The 18,178-nt window shown below is 48.5% G+C and overlaps 1 protein-coding gene across 1 annotated transcript in view; it reads left to right on the top strand.

The window, feature by feature from the left end:
* The first annotated feature begins 7,980 nt into the window (after positions 1-7,980).
* MAN1B1 (mannosidase alpha class 1B member 1) overlaps positions 7,981-18,178 on the top strand; it is a 387,442-nt gene continuing 377,244 nt past the window's right edge. The window contains exon 1 of the mRNA XM_086921150.1: positions 7,981-8,334. Coding sequence (XP_086777276.1) covers positions 8,230-8,334 — 105 coding nt within the window. The 5' untranslated portion in view covers positions 7,981-8,229. The remainder of the gene's footprint in view (positions 8,335-18,178) is intronic.

The following is an 18,178-nucleotide window of genomic DNA, read 5'->3' as shown; positions in this document are numbered from 1 at the left end:
CTAACTTCGGCCTCTTTCTGGAGGACTTTCCCCTCAAAGGACTTAGCCACTAGGATCGCCACCCCTGCGGACTTCTTCGGGGAAGAGGAAAAGAACTGCCACGGAAACGCGCGGGATTTGAGTCTATGCTGGTCGCTGCGCACAAGGTGTGTTTCCTGGAGAAGGCAGATATCCGCCTTGGAGCGCTCGAGATAAGATAGTATCGCCCTGCGCTTGTTCGGACTGTTGAGACCCCGCACATTAAGCGTAAGCACTATGAGGTGTCGTGTCATATCTGGGATCGTACGGGTAATGCCAAGCCCGCCCGGCGGCAGTGACTGTGGGCCCGCGGGTCGCGGGAAACACCGCGCTGGGGGCCGCGTCGGGGCACCTCTCGGCTACTGAACCCCCTGGACAAGGAGAACCCCCCCGCCCCTCCCCCCTCTCTCCCCAAAACTCCCCCCCAACCCCAACTGGTGCAACTCCCCCCTCCCCACAAACATCTTGGACGCAGTGTCCGAACCTTGAGAAGGGTGCAAGCATTGATGCCATTCCATATCCCCCCCTCCCCCCCCCCACCGCCCATGTCAACTCAACCATAAAGAAGTCTGAACCATCATAGTCCCAGATCCAGGTGGATGTCCGCTGGACCTGTGGTAAGGAAATCACTTGGAGTGTAGGCGATGGCAACGGTGACGGCGGACAGTGCATGCCACCGTCCGGGTCGGCCATCAAAGGGCCGGCGAAGAAAGAACGCGGGCTAGCGAGGCTTCACCCCCGCCGCCGGCGCGGGCCGTCTCGGCCGAGCCGCAACCTCCCAGGTTCGTGGGTCCCTGGCCCGGGTCAGTCGTTTTCTTGATTCACCAGGCTTTGTGCGACGGTCTCCACTGCTGCTCGTTGGCCGTCTGCGATCTCTTTAGTGGCGGGACGCCGCGGCCTATGGCGCCTCCGCTGCTGCCGCCATCCTCCTGGTGCCTCTTCTCTGGGGGTGCCCCCGGCTACCGGATTCTCCGCCTCGGTCGGCTCCTCAATGTTCAGGAGGTTGCACGCCTCCTTGAGGGAGCGGACCTGGTGTAGATTATTGCCCATCCTGAAAACGAGCCGAAAGGGGTGTCCCCAGCTGTAGGAGATGTGGCGTTTCCGCAGTTCCGCTGTGACGGGTCGGAAGATGCGCCTCTTCTCTAGGGTCAGCGCCGCGAGGTCTTGATAAAGAGCAGGGGAGTGCGCACCATAGGTCACCGGCGCCATCTGGCGCGCCTTGTTGAGGATCTCCTCTTTGGTCCGATAGTCCTGCACGCACACAAGGATGTCGGCCGGGTGGGCCGTAGCCGCTCTAGGGGGGCCTGTCCTATGCACTCTGTCCAGGCCTAAGGGAGAGTCTGTCGGCCGGCCTAGGATATGGTTGAACAGGCCCTGAGTGAAGCGAAAGAGATCTTCCGTGTCCGGGGAGTGCTTCACCCCCCTGATCCTGATGTTATGCCGCCTGGAGCGGTTCTCCAAATCCTCGGCGTGCGTCTGGAGGTCCACTTGCTGGTCGTGTATGCGCGCTAGTTCCTGCCGCAGCGCTTCAATTTCCAGATCCCTTGCGTCGCTCTTCGTCTCTAGGTCCGCCACCCTCTCGCCAATGGCGTCGGTGTCCCGGCGCACCTCCCTTATCTCGTCCTGGAGTTCTTTCTTCAGCTCCTGGATATCGTCGCGCAGCCCCCTGAAGAGCGATTCCAGAAAGGAGCGCGTGACTGGGTCCTCCGGGTCCGTCTGCCCCTGGGCTGGCGAGGCCTGGCTCTTCTTCTCGGAGCCTGCGCGCTGGCTGGTAGTTGCGGCGTCCGTCTTTTTCCCCACTGCGCCAGGGGTGAAGAGCTCGGCAATGGAGCGGTCCTTCCTTGTCCTAGCGTTGGACATGGCTCCCACGGTGTCCCTTGCCCAGCCGCCCTCCGCTACTGGCACTGCTTGCTCGGGCCGAAGATGCTGCTGCGTCCCCCGGCGTCCGGCACGCGGGCAGCGGAGAGGTGGCGCTCCCCGATCGATGGCTGTGCGTCCAGCTGGGCGTCAGCGTCGCGGTGTGGCCCTCGCAGGGGGGGCCCAAGTATGAGGGATCCGCCAGGGGCCTACTACGCAGGCAGGGGCTACGCCGAAGAACGGGACCCCCCACTCGCCGTGACGACCAGGAGCGTCCTCTGGCCAGTGTCCGGGTAGGGGCTAGGTTCGCCGCCCAGGTCTACTGCGTGGTTGGGAGGGTAGCGCCGGGCTATTCGTCAGGCTCCTGAGGCAGGCAGGCGCTGAGTGCCGCCGGAAGGCTCCCCTCACAGTTCGTCTCCTCGATGCAGCCCCCGTGTGGTGCCCGGGCAGGTGCGAATGCTGGTGTGCCGGGCCGCAGCGCGAGAGGGTGGGCTGGGAGGCGCCCGGTCCCTAGTGCCTCTCACGGTGTCGGGGGCCGCAGGGCTCAGGCCAGGACCACGTCGCCCTCCACCGCGGCCCCAGCGTCAGGTCGCCCAAAATGGCGGTTGTGCGAGGGAGGGGGGGCCTGGTGTCACTGTCTCACCCCCCTCTGCGCCTCCACACCGCTGTGCTGTGCTGCTGGTCCCAGGGGCTATGCAGCGGGGCCCAGGGGCCGGGTTGCGGGTCTCAGGGGCTTGCGTGGGTCCCCCAGGCTGCTGTCCACCGCCGCCCCTGTGCCTGGTCGCCCAGAAATGGCGGGTTGCCGTTAGGAGCGGCGCCACTCGCGCCGATGTCGCCTCGGTCAGGCGCGCCGGGCCACAGGAGTCGAGCGAGGGGGGGGGGGGGGCCGGTATCACTGTCTCACCCCCCCCCTACCTCCTCTCCACCGAGCTGCTCCACGGGCTTCAGGGGCTGCACCGCGGGCCTCAGGGGCTCACGCGGGTCCGTCGGCGGGAGCCAGCGGCAGTCAGGCAATGCACGCGCCGATCTCCCACGGAGGCGGCAGGTCCGCAGAAGCCTCCACGCGGGACCGTGGGAGGCCTCGCACGTCCCCGTGCGGGCCGGGTCCGCCGCCTCCGCTGGTCCCCGCTGCAGGCGATCCTCGGCGGCACTGTGGCTCCGCCCCCCTCGGCCTCGCTCTCCGATGTGCTCCGGGCTCTCGGGGCGCGCCAGGCCCCAACCGCCGCTGCCTCCGCGGCCGAACGCCGCAAGGGTCAGGCCGCCTTCGATCGCAGAACCGGGCCTGGAGGTCGTCGCTGGCGAGGCGCTGTTGCCAGGGGCCCCCTGGGGTCACTTTCGGCCGGATAAAGGCTATAGAGGTGCTATGTTCAGCGGCCGGCGGCGGGAGCTCAGAGAGGCACGTCCGCTCACACCGCCATCTTGGCCACGCCCTAGGAAAGTATTTTAAAAGCAAAACAATTCACAATATTAAAAAAGCGAGTGAATTACACCTCCCGGCTTTTCGCCTCAGGAGTAGCAGCAATGGAGCAGCGTTCAGCGGCAGCGCGCTCTATTTCTGTCTGCGGAGGGGGCGTGGCCAACAAGAAGTGGGCGTGGCTGTCGTCTCCCTTCGGCGTTCTATGGCGCCAAGAAACGAGTGGTTTCCGTGTCCCAGCAGCTAATGATCAGCTGTTATGGGATCAGGTGTATTTCAGGTAGGCAAGTATTTTAAAAGCAAAACAATTCACAATATTAAAAAAGCGAGTGAATTACATCTCCCGGCTTTTCGCCTCAGGAGTAGCAGCAATGGAGCAGCGTTCAGCGGCAGCGCGCTCTATTTCTGTCTGCGGAGGGGGCGTGGCCAACAAGAAGTGGGCGTGGCTGTCGTCTCCCTTCGGCGTTCTATGGCGCCAAGAAATGAGTGGTTTCCGTGTCCCAGCAGCTAATGATCAGCTGTTATGGGATCAGGTGTATTTCAGGTAGGCAAGTATTTTAAAAGCAAAACAATTCACAATATTAAAAAAGCGAGTGAATTACACCTCCCGGCTTTTCGCCTCAGGAGTAGCAGCAATGGAGCGTTAATAGTACAGTTTCCCTGCCACAGGATCCTCTAGTGGCAAATAACCGTAGATCCCTGAAGTGGCCAGTGGTATTAGACAATACAAAAATCATTAGCCAAATCTATAATGTATTTGTGAGGCATATGTCTTCTCTCTTAGGAAATAGCACTGTCATCCAAAGTCCATGTCTGATAGAATCCCATGAACATTTAATTAACCAACTGGGCGAGATCCTGACTAGGGCGGTAAAAAGATCACATAACGCCCAAAAGAGTAAACAAACAGGGATCACCTGGTACAACCAGGAATGCCGGAAAGCTAAAACAGACCTAATTACAGCGGTCAGGGGGGATTCAGCGGATATTGTGAGAATTAAGAGAGCCCAGTATAAAAGAACCCTATTAATGGCCAAAAAAGAGTGGGACGAAAGGGTTTGGTCAGATTTGTTGGACGCATGCAAGTGTAAAGACCAGACCTCCTTTTGGAGCCTCATTGCTAGAGGCACCAGGGGGGTGACTGAATGCAAAGATAAATTCTTAGAGGAGAAAACTTGGGTCGAGCACTTTTCCTCGTTATACGCTTGCGAAAGTTCTGGCGAGATTGAAGGCTGGGACAGTTTGCAGGCTCTTTTGGCTGCGCATGACAAACCTCGGGTCTTCTCCTTGACAGAAACAATTCTAGCAATCAAGGCGGTTAAGCCAGGGAAAGCGCCAGGCCCTGACAGAATACCAGGTGATCTTTGGAAGCACGAGAATTATATTTGGGCTCCTTATATCAATTTATTATCTAATGATATTGCTCGAGGAGCTCCTGTTCCAGATACCTGGAAGGGGGCGGAGATTGTAACACTGTTCATGAAGGGTGATAGGTCAAATCCTTCGCATTATCGGCCGATCAGCCTAATTGACGTGTTGCAAAAAAATTTTGCCCGACAAGTTCTTGGTCGGCTCTCCACTTGGATTGAAGAACACTCTATCTATACAAAATACCAGGCAGGTTTTAGATCAAAGATAAGCACTGTAGACCAGGTTTTTAGATGTTTATGTTTAGTCTGGAAATATACGATTATAAGAAGTTCCCATATATACGTGGCTTTTGTTGATTTGAAGGCAGCTTTTGATATGGTCCCAAGGGTAGCCCTATGGAAGACATTAAGTAAGATGGGCGTCCCTGGGAATATCCTTCAAATTTTAACTAGACTCCACGAGAATAATTACGCACGAGTTAGATGGGGCCCAAATGGAGAAGTCAGTGAGAAGATAAAAATAGCAAAAGGGGTAAGGCAAGGGTGCGTAATGGCACCTACCCTATTCTCTTTATACGTCAATGACATTCCCGATACTCTTTTGGGCTGCGAGCATGACTCTCCCAAATTGAGCGGGCAAGCCGTTCCGGCATTATTGTTTGCAGACGACACCATTTTAATTTCCCAGACACCCAGGGGGCTCCAAAACCTTTTAAATACATTTAGTTTGTATTGTCACGACAAGGAATTAGAAATCAATTCCTCAAAAACAAAAGTTATGACAATCAACCCTCATAAAGGTTTTAACAAGGTTTTTAAGATAAATAATGAACCTATTGAAGAAGTCCCCAATTTTAAATACCTGGGTATCATTTTAGACAGTCACGTCACATGGAAAACACAATTGGAGAACTAAAAATTAAGGCTGACCCAAAATCAGTGTCCGATTTTAAAGAGGCATAAGAATAGCCATTTCAAAGCAGTCTCACCAGCCATTGAATTATTTAAATACAAAGTGCAATCATCTTCACTTTATGGCGCGGACCTTTGGGCCTATGCTTTAAAGGATACTTTTCGAGTGAGGGAAAATTCCTTCATTAGGCAACTTTTAGGGATACCTGGGTCAACACCACTGACACCCGTATTATGGGATCTTAATTTTCGACGTACAGATGACTATGCTTCTCTTCGTCCGCTGCTCTATTGGGTCCGCTTTTGGTCCGTTGAGGAGCTGGCTGATTATAGAGAAGCATTGAAAGAGATATTGGCTATAAGGAATACTATGCATTTGCCATGGTTAGAGTACGTCAAAAAATGGTTTGAAAAACTAGGGTTAAGTGACTTTTGGTTTGATCCTGATTCCCTAACAAATAGCTCAAAAAAGATCTTGAAGCAAAGGTACTGGGACTATATTAGAGATTCAGTGTTATCAAACCCCAGAACAGGGACCCTAACCTCGAAATTTTTTGAAATTAAAATGACTATGCAATTAGAGCCCCTTATGGATGAAATTTACCCTCCACTGGCCAAAAGCCTATATTTAAAGTTCCGGTATGGTATTTTGCAATTAAAAGAAAGGACAACTAGCTGGAACTGTAATAAGGGGTTGGCCGGGGCCGCTGGCTCTGATATATGTGAGTTTTGCGAGATGGGGCTGAAAGAGGATGTGTCCCATGTTTTATTTATATGCCCAGCATACCTTAAAGCCAGGAAAAAATGGCTTAAGCCAATCTGCAAAAGGTTAGGCCTCCGACAAATTAAGGTTGGACTTAGAATTTTTAAGGGAGACACTGCTCAACCGATTGTGTTCAGCCTAAGCCGTTTTCTCTTATGTGTAGCCTTGATTAGGAGGATGAAAAACCAAAAAACCTAATGAAATAGGCTACTTCACCATGTTATTGAGTCACCTGTTAGCTGCTAAAGTGCTGCTTGTTCTACTGTTCTGGTGTACATCCTTTTTAACAAAAACAGATGTTTGATTTATTGTTTTATTATTCTGTATATTTATTTAGTGTTCTGTATACTAGTGGGGCCAATTAAGAACTAGCCAACCTCAAGTGGATGATTTGGAAAATGAATTGAATTCCATGTATTATATGCAAAGGAAATGTGTTGATATTTTTTATCCACCCGCTATTTTATTATGTATTTATATTGTGATATGATGTATTATGATTGAATGTATTGTATCTTACAAGGTTTTTTAAACCGAATAAAGATTGAAATGAAATGATAAGTAAGGAACCTGACTGGTAGTTCCGGTGATCAGAATACATTGTAGCTCAACAGACTGTGAGCCTGGCAGCACTGTAGCCTTAGCTAACAGTGGAATGCGAAGCTCCGACGACTGTGGGGGGACCCAGAGCAGTCATAGTGATTAACTATTTAAGAACTAGAGCCCAGCAGCTGCTGGCACTAGCAGCACGTCTCTTCGAGCAGCCGAGCCGTACACAGGCGCCGCTGGTGGCACCAGCTGGCAAGTCGGCAAAATGTGTGACAATGCATTTCAGTGCGGTGATGCAGATCACCACACTGAAATGCGTGAGTGTCACACCTGATGCGTGATGCTTGACAGGACTGGATATCCAGCCTTGCAGCAGCACTCTTGCAAGTCTCATACATGACAATAGACCCGATAAAGTCCTCCTACGTAATAGATGTCTATGGGAGAAATACATTCTCCCGATCATTTTTTAAAAATCACCTGCTTTCCTCTTCTAAAATGTTGGCATGAATTGTGTGTTGGGCCCTAGGTTTGCATGCTGTGACAAGGTCACATGGTTACTGTACATGGAACTAGCCCAGTGCCCAGCCCTATTTATTGGCCGGGTCACCTGGCCGTTGACATGAATGGGTGTGGGGGGTGAGTGACAGGCCAGCCCTCACGGAGTGACTGGCTGTGTCCTACAGAACAGTACACCAATAATATTATTTAGGCATCTTTACCAGACTTGCCTAACCATACGATTCTGTCTAGTTGTGCTTTCAAAGAAAACGTACACTTTAAGATAGTTCTCAAGACCACAACTAATCTTTTTTCTTTGCAACATTTGTTAAGCAACCTTGGAAGAATTGTCGTAGATATTAAACACTGAGGTACTTGTGTAGAAAATGCTATTTTGCGTAGTAGACATATTAGATCTAAGATATAGTGAAAGCAAATATTTGTTATAGTCGGAAGAACTGCGCTATCGCGAGTCCATCCGCTGCCAACGTAAGTAAACAATGACTTTATTTATACCCAACATGGCCGCCGTCCGACGGCTGCAACGAGCGTAGACTTTGTGATATGCGGTCTAGCTCTTGGAAGCTGCTGGGTGTAGTGACAGGTGGGGTGGCTTTGGGCTGAGATAACGTCTAGTTTATGTGCATCGAGGCCGATTAGAAGCTGCGCATGCGCCTGGGAGAGTAGAGGAAGGTTTTACTGTGAAAGCTGTCAGTGTTTCTTGTTTGAATCGTAGGCGGTCCACCGCCCAAGGCGAGGGAGGGATGCCCCCTGCTGCTCTAATGACAGTTCTATAATGGATAGTCTGGGGTTCGGGGCTGCTTTTCCTTTCCCAGCCCACAGCCATGTACTCCCCGCAAAGGAGAGACTTTATCTCCGTCACCCTAAACCAGCAAGACGCTTCCGGCTACGACAACAGCAAAGGCCCACGTAGGAGAAGCTGCTGGAGGGTAAGTGGGTAAAGGAGGTGGGCGACAGTGGATAAAGGAAACCCAAGTGTACAGCAAGATAGCGGCTGGAGACACAGGGTACCTGGGCGTTCCGCGCGGGCTGATGAAGTATTTACGGTCACGGGTGATGAAGGGTAGTCCCTTTTGCCCCCGGTGAACGTGATTGGTGGCACCCAAGGCAGTAATTTCATTAATGGGTTGTGTGGTTGTCCTTTCAGGGCTTGGGCCGTTATTTTTCATTGTTGCTGGCCGTGTATGGCTTGTTGGCAGATTGCTGATGTTTCCTCCTCGTGTGCAGTTAAGTTAGAATCACTTCTTGAGTTGTAATTGCATTTTTATAGCGCTTTCTCTCCTGATGAGGCGCTGAAGCGTTTTATGGTGTGCACTACTACACCGCTCCGTACCCCAAAGTTAGGTGTCATTATTAGGGTGAGTTCATGTAAGTAGAAAAATTAAATAAATAGGGCAGATAAGGTTCGATATGGAAAGATAACAAGGAGTGGTTACACAGAGGAGAATTTATGCGAATGGGATGAGTAAATAGGCTCGAAAAGGTTAGATATAGCATGAATGGTTGGTTACTCGGGAAGTTTATGATTTGTAAGGAAGGGTATGCGGTAGAGTACGATACACAGAGAGGCACTAATGCACGAGAATGTAGCATTAGGAGTGTATCATTCAAATAGAAAGAAAAGAGAAAGAGCAATCCCTGACTATACATCATGGCAGAAAGATAGGTCAAAAGTTAATTAGGGCTTTAAGTGGGATGAAAAAGGTGGGGGGTTTCTAAATGCGACGTGGCCTACATAATTAACATGTAAACGAAATGTCTGGGATTCCCATAGTTACTATGGGAATCCCAGACATACTATGGCATAGTATGTCACCTGTCCATTACTTTTGTGCTTCTTTGAGGTTTCTATCATTGAATCTAGCTATATCACACAACTGACCTATACCTAAAGCCAGTCAGGACTGTTGGGTATAACAATGGTTGTTAGCTGTTTGTTTAAGATAATCCCTAACAGCAGTGACATTATTATAATTAATACTGACAATATTTCAATTCTGAAATTGTGAGACTGTGAGTTAAACATTCCTTTTTGTAACTCTTTTTATTCAATTTGCTCAATAAACCATGACATAGATGAATCACGTATTTATGTTCGTACATGAAAAGGCTTATGTATTAAAACCAATGTCTGTGCAAGATGGAAGACACTGTAGATCACTGCTGATTCCTGATACGTACTTATACAGCAAAACATTGGACAAGGAATGAGCTTAAATCAGGTGCCTACTTTGCCAACCCTATTACACCCCAACCTGGATGATACATATCACTCCCCATCCTCTGTCGCTCATAGCGTTTCCATGGTGCCCATATCTTCTCCCATTTTTTTAACACAACCCCTGCTCCTATACACAGTTTCCGCTGCTCACTGGCACCAGTCAAAATCTTTTTCCCTCTTCCCCCACTGACAGTGGGAAAGATGCACCCCATCCCCTGGCAATATACCGCTCGACATTCCCAGCCGCAAGAGCCAGCCATATGCCTGCATGTCTCGGCCAATCCGGGTCACCTCTAATCATCAGGAGGAGCCTTTTAGCATCCATTGGAACCTCCACCCCTGTCACCCCAGACATAACGTCTGTTACTTTCTGCCAGAAACGGGTAATGGCAGGGCACTCCCACAAGATATGAAAGAAAACTCCTTCCTGCTGACAACCCCGGACACACAGCAGCGTCGGCGGCCGACCCCATTTATACATGTGTGTACGGGGGTAGTAGGAGCGGTGTAGTATCTTAAGTTGTAGAGTTATACATTTTTGAGGCTTGTAGAAAGGGTAGTTGTATTCAGACTGTCTCAGTCACTCGTGCTATATTCACTCTATATTAGAAATGCATGTCCTTTTCCCTCCATATCTCCATATACGTATCTTACACCTAATTTCTTTCCACTGCATCACCTCCTTTTTGCTATCTCCTGAATGCACTTCATTGCATCTCCTTCACCGCACCACCCTCAAACATATAGCATACCCACTTATCTGTAAGTACTTCATTTTCTTTTACTTTCGCCTTGTCAATATTTTGGCAACTGTATACTTCACACAGAAAGCACAAAACGTGACCATTGCTCTGTGATCCTTTTGTTGTAATCATCCTTTCTCCTTCCCTTGGTACAATTCTCCTCCCCCTTTGGAATGTTCCTTGAGAGCTTTATCCTTCTCACAGATGTGACCTATAGTATTTTACTTCCTCAGCAGCAATGTGTTTCCCTCTTTTAGCTCTACCTGGTTCCATTGTATCCTTCCCCTGCGAAGGGAGATGTGTTGTAATCTTAAGTGACCTATAGTATTTTATCCTCCTTAGCAGAAATGTGTTCACCTCTTTTAGCATCTGCCTGGTTCCATTGTATCCTTCGCCTGCGAAGGGAGATGTGTTGCAATCTTCCTTTCTCCTTCCCTTGGTACAAACCTTTTCCCCCTCACCCCCCTTACCCCCCTTTGGAATGTTCCTTGAGAGTTCACTTTAGAATGTTGGGGAGCATGTCAGTTACAGAGAGTGGATGACAGAATAAAGAAGTTCCTACTTACCCTGCCTGAGTAAGAATCTTCATTTGAACACCTTTATATAATAACTTTTTGACACACTGACAGGCACTGTGATGCACTTGCACTACCTTCAGACTCAACTCCAGAGCTCTCAATCGTGACCCATTATAAACACCTGGGGGCAACTCAGTTCAAAGTATACTCTATGCAAGAGTAATATGTTACTCGTAAAAGTACAGAAACACAACGTCCAGGAAGCTAATACTCTTAGGTAATTAAAGATTAAGCAAAAATTGATGTATAAACTGGAACTAAATTGTTGACATGGATCATGTTAACTTTTTTTACATTCATTGTTTCCAAATCGATCAGTGTTATTACCAGTATATTTAAGGACATGAGTTATAAGTATAGTGCCTGATAGGGACCCGTTTCAATGTCAGTTTTTAATTACTATCAGGTCTAAAACCCAAGGGACCCGGCCCACTGAAAGCCCTGAACTGTGGGCAGGTGATATATATGTTGAATCTGTGGTTGCTCTATTTGGTAGTTAATTGTGTTGTCACAGTCTATTCTTTAGTTACAAAGATGTTATTGACTTTGTTTGACTCTGTACTTTTTTCAATATGAGGTACTGAGTAATGTTGTGTGCCCAAAGATGCCCTTTAGGGTTGTTTAATAGAGTTCCAAGGAGTGGACATTTGTTTGAGACAGATGGAAGAATGGTATGTTTCTAGGGGAATGTGGTTCTCTCTGGCATTATTAGGGGTTGTTTATAAACGTCTTGTGCTAATTTAGCTCTTCCTTGATCTTGTAGGGTCTTGGAGGGTTATTGGGGCTGTAATGTCACCTGCATGAGGTGCAGTTGTGTCTCCTACCCTGCGTTCCCAAACTGCATACCTGTAACCTTAGTTTTTAGGTCTCGCCTAGCGAACGCAGCACATGCGATGCTTTGCCTTGGCGAGACTCTATTGGTGTTTTTTTTCTTAGTGAAGGGAGTCAAACCATGAGCGCGCACAGACAGACGATGTGCACGCGCATGGCGTCTCCTCTCTGCAAGTAGATAAGAAAAGTGTTTGTGAAGGGCTGGCATTACACAGCGCGCACATCACGCGCTTTCACTTTCCGTTTCCCCGTCGGCTCCACGAGACAGCCTGTTAATGACTGTCTCCAAAGACTTCATGTTCTTTTCATTTTCGGGTGGGGTTTGCCTTGTCACTCTTAGCTGTCAACTGATATATTATGCTATCTGGCATTAATTTGGTGAGATCTGTCCCCTGTCACTAGAACAACTCCTGGTGGCTGATCGTCTCACTACTCGTCATGGCAGAGACATCTGATTTGGTGACTATTTCATGTGCATACTCCATCAGTCTTGTAGGCTAGAAGGTGGCTTTGGTTGGTGGCAGCTGCTTGCACTTGTTCATAAAGCAGAAACTGATTGTATACTGACAGCATTTGACAAGGGTTCAATAAGGTGTCATGTACGAAACTTACTGGACTGGTACCTTTGTTCAATATCTCGATTCGTGGACAACTTGCACCAGATGCTGTCTCTTAGTGCCCGAATACAAGGTGGCCGGATTTAATTGCAGAGATACCTTGTGGCTGGAAATAATGTTTCTGGCCAGTATCCCTGCACATAAAGCCGTATATCGTGAGTGTTTGGGTAATAAATACCACATGGAGCATGAACTACCGTTTTCAAATCTGCCTGCAGGGTTTCCATTCTGGGGACAAATGTGCTTACTTTAACCAACTGCTCTGAGAAGCTGAGGTGGGGATGGTGTAAGGACACAACAGGGCCGGTATGCTGGCAGTGGTGAGCGTTTCTTGGTGCTTTGTGACATGAGAGGAGGGTGGGGGAGGGTCAGGCGAGGGACAGGAGCCGAGGCCAGATTGTGCTTGCAGCCTAACCCTCGTGTGATTTTACCGGCAAGTAAAATCAGTTCCGGTGTTCTCACACCTGGGAAACCCGGGTGAAGGTTATAATTGGGTGGAAGTTAACGGTATCCCGCCCAGGCATACGGCCCCTTCCAATTTATCATGTGGGTACAAGAGTGTGTTTCCTAACATTAGTCCTGATTTTCAGTAGACCCTCTGGGTGCTTGTCTTGCTTTTTGAAACGTTTGTGGTTTTATCCCATATGTCCCACATTCAGTATGAATGTGGGGGGCTGGAAATCTGACTGTAGCTATTGAGTGACAATGACTTGCTGTATAACCCTGTGATCTCTCCTCGGTGTCAGTTATGACAACGATGCTGTCCGTGTGTATTTTCGCATATGGCCCCAATGGCATCACCACCCTTTATGTTGATAGATGTCCTTGTATGTGAAGAGCATTGCACATCTGTGTATTGGATGCTCATATCCACATTAGTGGCAACTGATGTGCGTTGCTGTGTACAAGACGGAGTGAAGGACTGCGAGGTCTCCTCGGCAGCCATAGACTGTGAGCCGAATCATTAGTGCGATGAGGAACAATTCCACGCCCCCAAGACACCACATCCTCTCCGGCTTCGACACTCTCCTCTCCCTCTTTCAGGAAGTTCCTGTACCCCAGCAGTTATTATCTGCCTACCCTCTATGTCCCTATTTTGAACAATCTGTTATTTCGATGGATTATGCAACCCCCCCACCCCGTTCCTTCTCCCGCTCCACTACCCATGCATACCTATCCCTGCCCCGTCTTCAAATCACTCTCTCCACTCCCTTTACCTTCCTCCCTCCTCCATCCCTCTGTCACCCCATCAGTCTACCTCATTTCTTCACCATATTACCCTTTTCATTTCCACCCATCAACTCTTTCTTGCCTTCCATATCTTCCTTTAACCATTCCATTAGGCGCAAGAGCAGATGGATAGGGACAGAAAAGGCGCAAGCCCTGCCTCCATACCCTCTGATAGAAGTCTGGACAAGCCAGGAATAGGGCCAGTCACAGGGCTCTTTATTCCTAACTGGAACATAAGCAATTGGTGAACCATTGAGGGAACCGTGGATGGGCAGAGGGCTTGAGGCGCAATCTTAGATTCTGTCAAGGACTGGAACATAGCACCGGTGACACTAGAAGAGACAGAATCTCAGACAGAACCAATAACAGGGCCAGAGAAAGGACCAGCTATAGGCTCAAGGCCAGGGACTGTGTCAGGACAGACCCCAAACAAGCATTGGCATAGCCAATAGGTCTCGCTTTTGGGACCTTAAAAGTTATTAGCCATGCAACACGTTATCCTGGGTGCTGTGCCAACCTAACGAAAGTCAAATGTAGTTAAAATGTAAATCAACCACGGACATTTTATTGCTTTACCACACATTTAGCATGGTTAATAAGGGAAGCTTTAGAACATAATTCCAATACATCATGAAGCCACATAAACCACGCTTGGCCCATTGCAACTGCAAAAAACACTTCAATTTGACCAGCACATTACCATTCCATTTGTGTGGCACAAGTGCTTTATGAGCAAGTATCCAGGTATGCAGTTATTGTTGCCACTTTACAGAACCATGCTCACACAATTACAACAAGCATTTGCAATGCAATAGGTCTCACATTTAAGCGAGTTTGAGCTAGTGGCATTGTAAATGACAATGCATTTTATTTATGTTTTGGTATTTAAAACCTAAATAAAAGACATTGTCATTTATAATGCTAATAGCTTAAACTCACGTAAATGCGAGACCTATTTCATTGCAAATGCTTGTTTTATTTTGGTCTAGCCACACACTGAAGGACTGGGTTATTCTAAGACCCAGCGGTGCCAGGGGACAACACCTGAAACCTTCGTCGGTAACCTGTTCCGGCGTACAAATGACAGAGACACGGGACACTCCCTTCGGCGTCAAAGATTCGAGGTTTATTACTGCAGGGAACACAGAAGTCACGAGAAGTACATAGAATGTAGGTTCACGGAGCCTGATTCGAATTGCTACTGTGGGTCGCTCCTTTTATACACATACCTCTCATAGGTTAACATGATACACAAAGGTTTACAACTTGGTTCCCATCGTAATCATCAGAAGGGGTTGCTTTCATGTATTCAGGGCCCGGAACATAAGTACGGAAACATTTGGTGATTCCCAACTGTAAAAACCCATCTTCCCACCATTAGTACATTCCAATCAGCAGTAAACAGATCGAAGAAGGAACAGGGACAGGTGCAGAGGAAGGCAGAAACAGTGGGGAGATCGGAAAGGGTGTAAAAGGGGTGGTATCGGGAAACACGAGCTGCAAGCATCAAAGGGACGCGCCTAATGAGATGCACGGCTAAGACAATAGACCGGCACGGCAAGATGAGCCTCGAGCGGGGCCATCTGCCTTACAGTATCATCCCCCACATCATAAAGACACTTTCAAAGGAAACGTGTCTTCCGCAAGAGTCTTGGGAATCCCAGGGTCGCGAAGCGGACAGCGTCCGTTCGCTGGCTACTTGAGGGCAAGAAACAAAATGGATGCCGTATCTAAGATGGAACCCGTGGGTACAGATAGATAAACCCACGAAACAGACGAACGGTTTAGGTTAGTACAGCGAAACTGCGTACACCCACTAAACTCGTCATTTGCGGTTCATAGATACCAGACTCGACCATATTCGTGCGAGTCGAAAACACCACTTACGATCGTCACGGAACCTCAACACTAATCCTGTGTGTGTGCATTGACCTAGGCCCAGTAGTTTGAAATGTTGTACCTAGTCCTAGAGCCAGATTCTGTGGTGAGGAAAGAGGAGAAAGGCTTTCTTTAGAAGTGCCAGAGCTCTCTCTGATGAATTGGGCTGTATATGACTTCGACTGCAGCCGTATCTGTTGTTAAGGAAAGGAGTCCTTTAATGGGGCACTGATTCTTGTCTCTTCCTGATCTCTGTGAGTAGGGATTGTAAAAGCCTGCTCACTTATTTATACTTCTGTGGTGGGCACTCCACCTGGAGACTGTGCTGTTGGGCAAAGCATCCTTGCAGACAGAGGCCTGGCCTGCAAGATGGACTGGCAGAAACATGAAAGGTGAATCGACCCAAAGCAGTACCAATGGAGCAGGTCTGGAATACACATCCTCTGTCTGTCAAATTGGTATAAAGGTGGGAGCTCGGGACTGATCGTTTTTGTGTTCTTCTCTATCAAGGAGGGGGTACTCCACAGAGAACTTGGGGACAACTACTCAACCACGGGTTGGTGTTGCACTGACAGCCAACTTCCCAGAGGTGAAGGAACATCACCTGGAGTCTGAGCTGAAGGAGGAATTGCTGGCCTTTCTTGGGTACCAAGACATCCTGGCTGTGATGGTGGGAAGGAAGTGCCAACCCTGTAGGAGGAAAGGATTATGATAGGGACTGCTATAACTGACTGTGGGATAGGATCTGCCCAACAGAGACTCGCTAAGCAAGTGTGCTGAAGGACTCGGAGCCATAAGTGGAGTGCTTAACGGCAGCACTGCTAATTTTGCCTTTTGGTCTGGACCAGTCCTGAAGAATAAATGTCCCGAGCAGTTCTCTGTGGGTGCCTCATGAAGATTCAAGCGTATCTCCTTTTGGCACTGTATGCCGAAGGTGAAGCCTGGCTTCCGCTGCTCCCAAGAATCATTATCTGAAAGCATGTTGCTCTCACTCTCAAAAAAGAAATGCCAAGTACTCACTGGAGTATTGGAGTGAGCTTTGCGGTTAATCAAGTACCCACTTCACTGCAGCAGTGAGCCATGATCTGCAGCCCATCACCCGGATGAGGGCCCCAGACAGAAGGCTCCTCTCCTGCCTTGTCCCAATGAACAATGTGCTGCACGGCTGGCTGCCACACAGCCCCAGAGAAGACTGCTGCGTGGCTCCTGACGTCTTCCTCTTTTGGGTGAGATCCCGCAGCTGCAGTAGGGCCAAACGTGACCCATTGCTGCTGCTGTGAACTTGGTGAGTGCTAATGCAGGTACAAAACAGGGGGGCCATGAGCGCACTCGTAGATAAAACGCAAACAGTGAATGAGGAAAGGGGGAACCCAGTAGAAGGATGCAACCCATGAGATGAGGCAGAGGCGACAACAGTAAAGGCCCCTGGAGTACAAACTCTTGCCCCTGTGAATCTGGTATTTGTGCATATTGAGTGTATAGTGAAATTCTTTGTTTTTTGTGAAACAAGGTACTTTTCTTTCCTACAAAGAAAACTACTAGGCTGGACATTCATCTTATGGCGCTGCTATAGGGATGGTATTTATTAGTGGGTCTTAGTAACCAGCACACTAACCTCCTGGAGAAGCTCGTGACTGCTCAACCTTTCCTACTACTAAGAGTTAAGTGTGGAAAGATTGTACTTGGTTTGCAGCTATAGTAGGGTAAGCACTAGGACAGCAGTGGTAAAAGGCCTCAACCCCCACGGTTGTGGCCCAGTAACTTTTGATGCTTTGTAGCCTCCTGAATAGGTTCTGACAGAGGGCATCTGACTGCAGCCAGAAATTGAGCTCATGTGTTGTCTTTGTTGGTTCACACCTAGACTAGAATTATCCATTTGAACTCTGTGATTATCTGTGCTCGGATTTTTTTTCAGGTAGGGAACTTCATAGTTTTCCATCTGGAGTGGGAAAGTACTCATTATTGGTTTTCTTCCGGTACATAGGTATTAAGCGTGGTGCCTATATGGAGAGTAAGTTCCAATGTAGGGAGTATTTTGTGTTTTTTGCTTGAATGGATTTTAGTTGTTTGCTATTTCTAGCTCGGTTTGTGCTACTCAGTAGTTTGAAGGATGATCTGCTTGCAATTGTGAGCCAGTGTAGAGCCACCAGGACCAGAGAGATGTGGGTTCTAATATTTACATCTAGAAGTAGTCTTGCTGCTGAGTTTTATATTCTTTGTAGCCTTTTGATTGTTGACAGTGGAATGCTTTGATTAAGTCCATTATGATAGTCTAATTTTGAAAGGACGAATGATGATGTTGATTGTACCTTTTTGAGGAAATCTAAGATGTGGAAAGATGCATTTAAGTTCTTTCTTTCACTGTGTGGAAAGTTGATTGAGACATCCTGTTCAGTTGATTAGTGACTGAACATGTAGAGTCAAAGAAGATAACATAATTTCTCATGTCTTTAGTTATTTTTGGTGGTGGTCCTAATTCATCTGGTCAGAATGATAGAGGGTCATGATTTATCCATTCACCAAGGTCAGTATTTTAGTTTTTGAAATTCAGCTTGGTGATTCCACTGCATCAATTGATTTATGGCTATGAAGGAGATGTTACATTTTTTTGTTACTGGGGGATTCCAGATTGAAAAAATCTGTTTTCATAGTTGTACTACATGAGTTTGAAACTG

Source organism: Lissotriton vulgaris, chromosome 5, assembly GCF_964263255.1.
Source record: "Lissotriton vulgaris chromosome 5, aLisVul1.2, whole genome shotgun sequence".
Taxonomy (NCBI): Eukaryota; Metazoa; Chordata; class Amphibia; order Caudata; family Salamandridae; genus Lissotriton; species Lissotriton vulgaris.
Note: the sequence above shows the minus strand (reverse complement) of the source record. Positions and strands in the feature narration are given on the sequence as shown.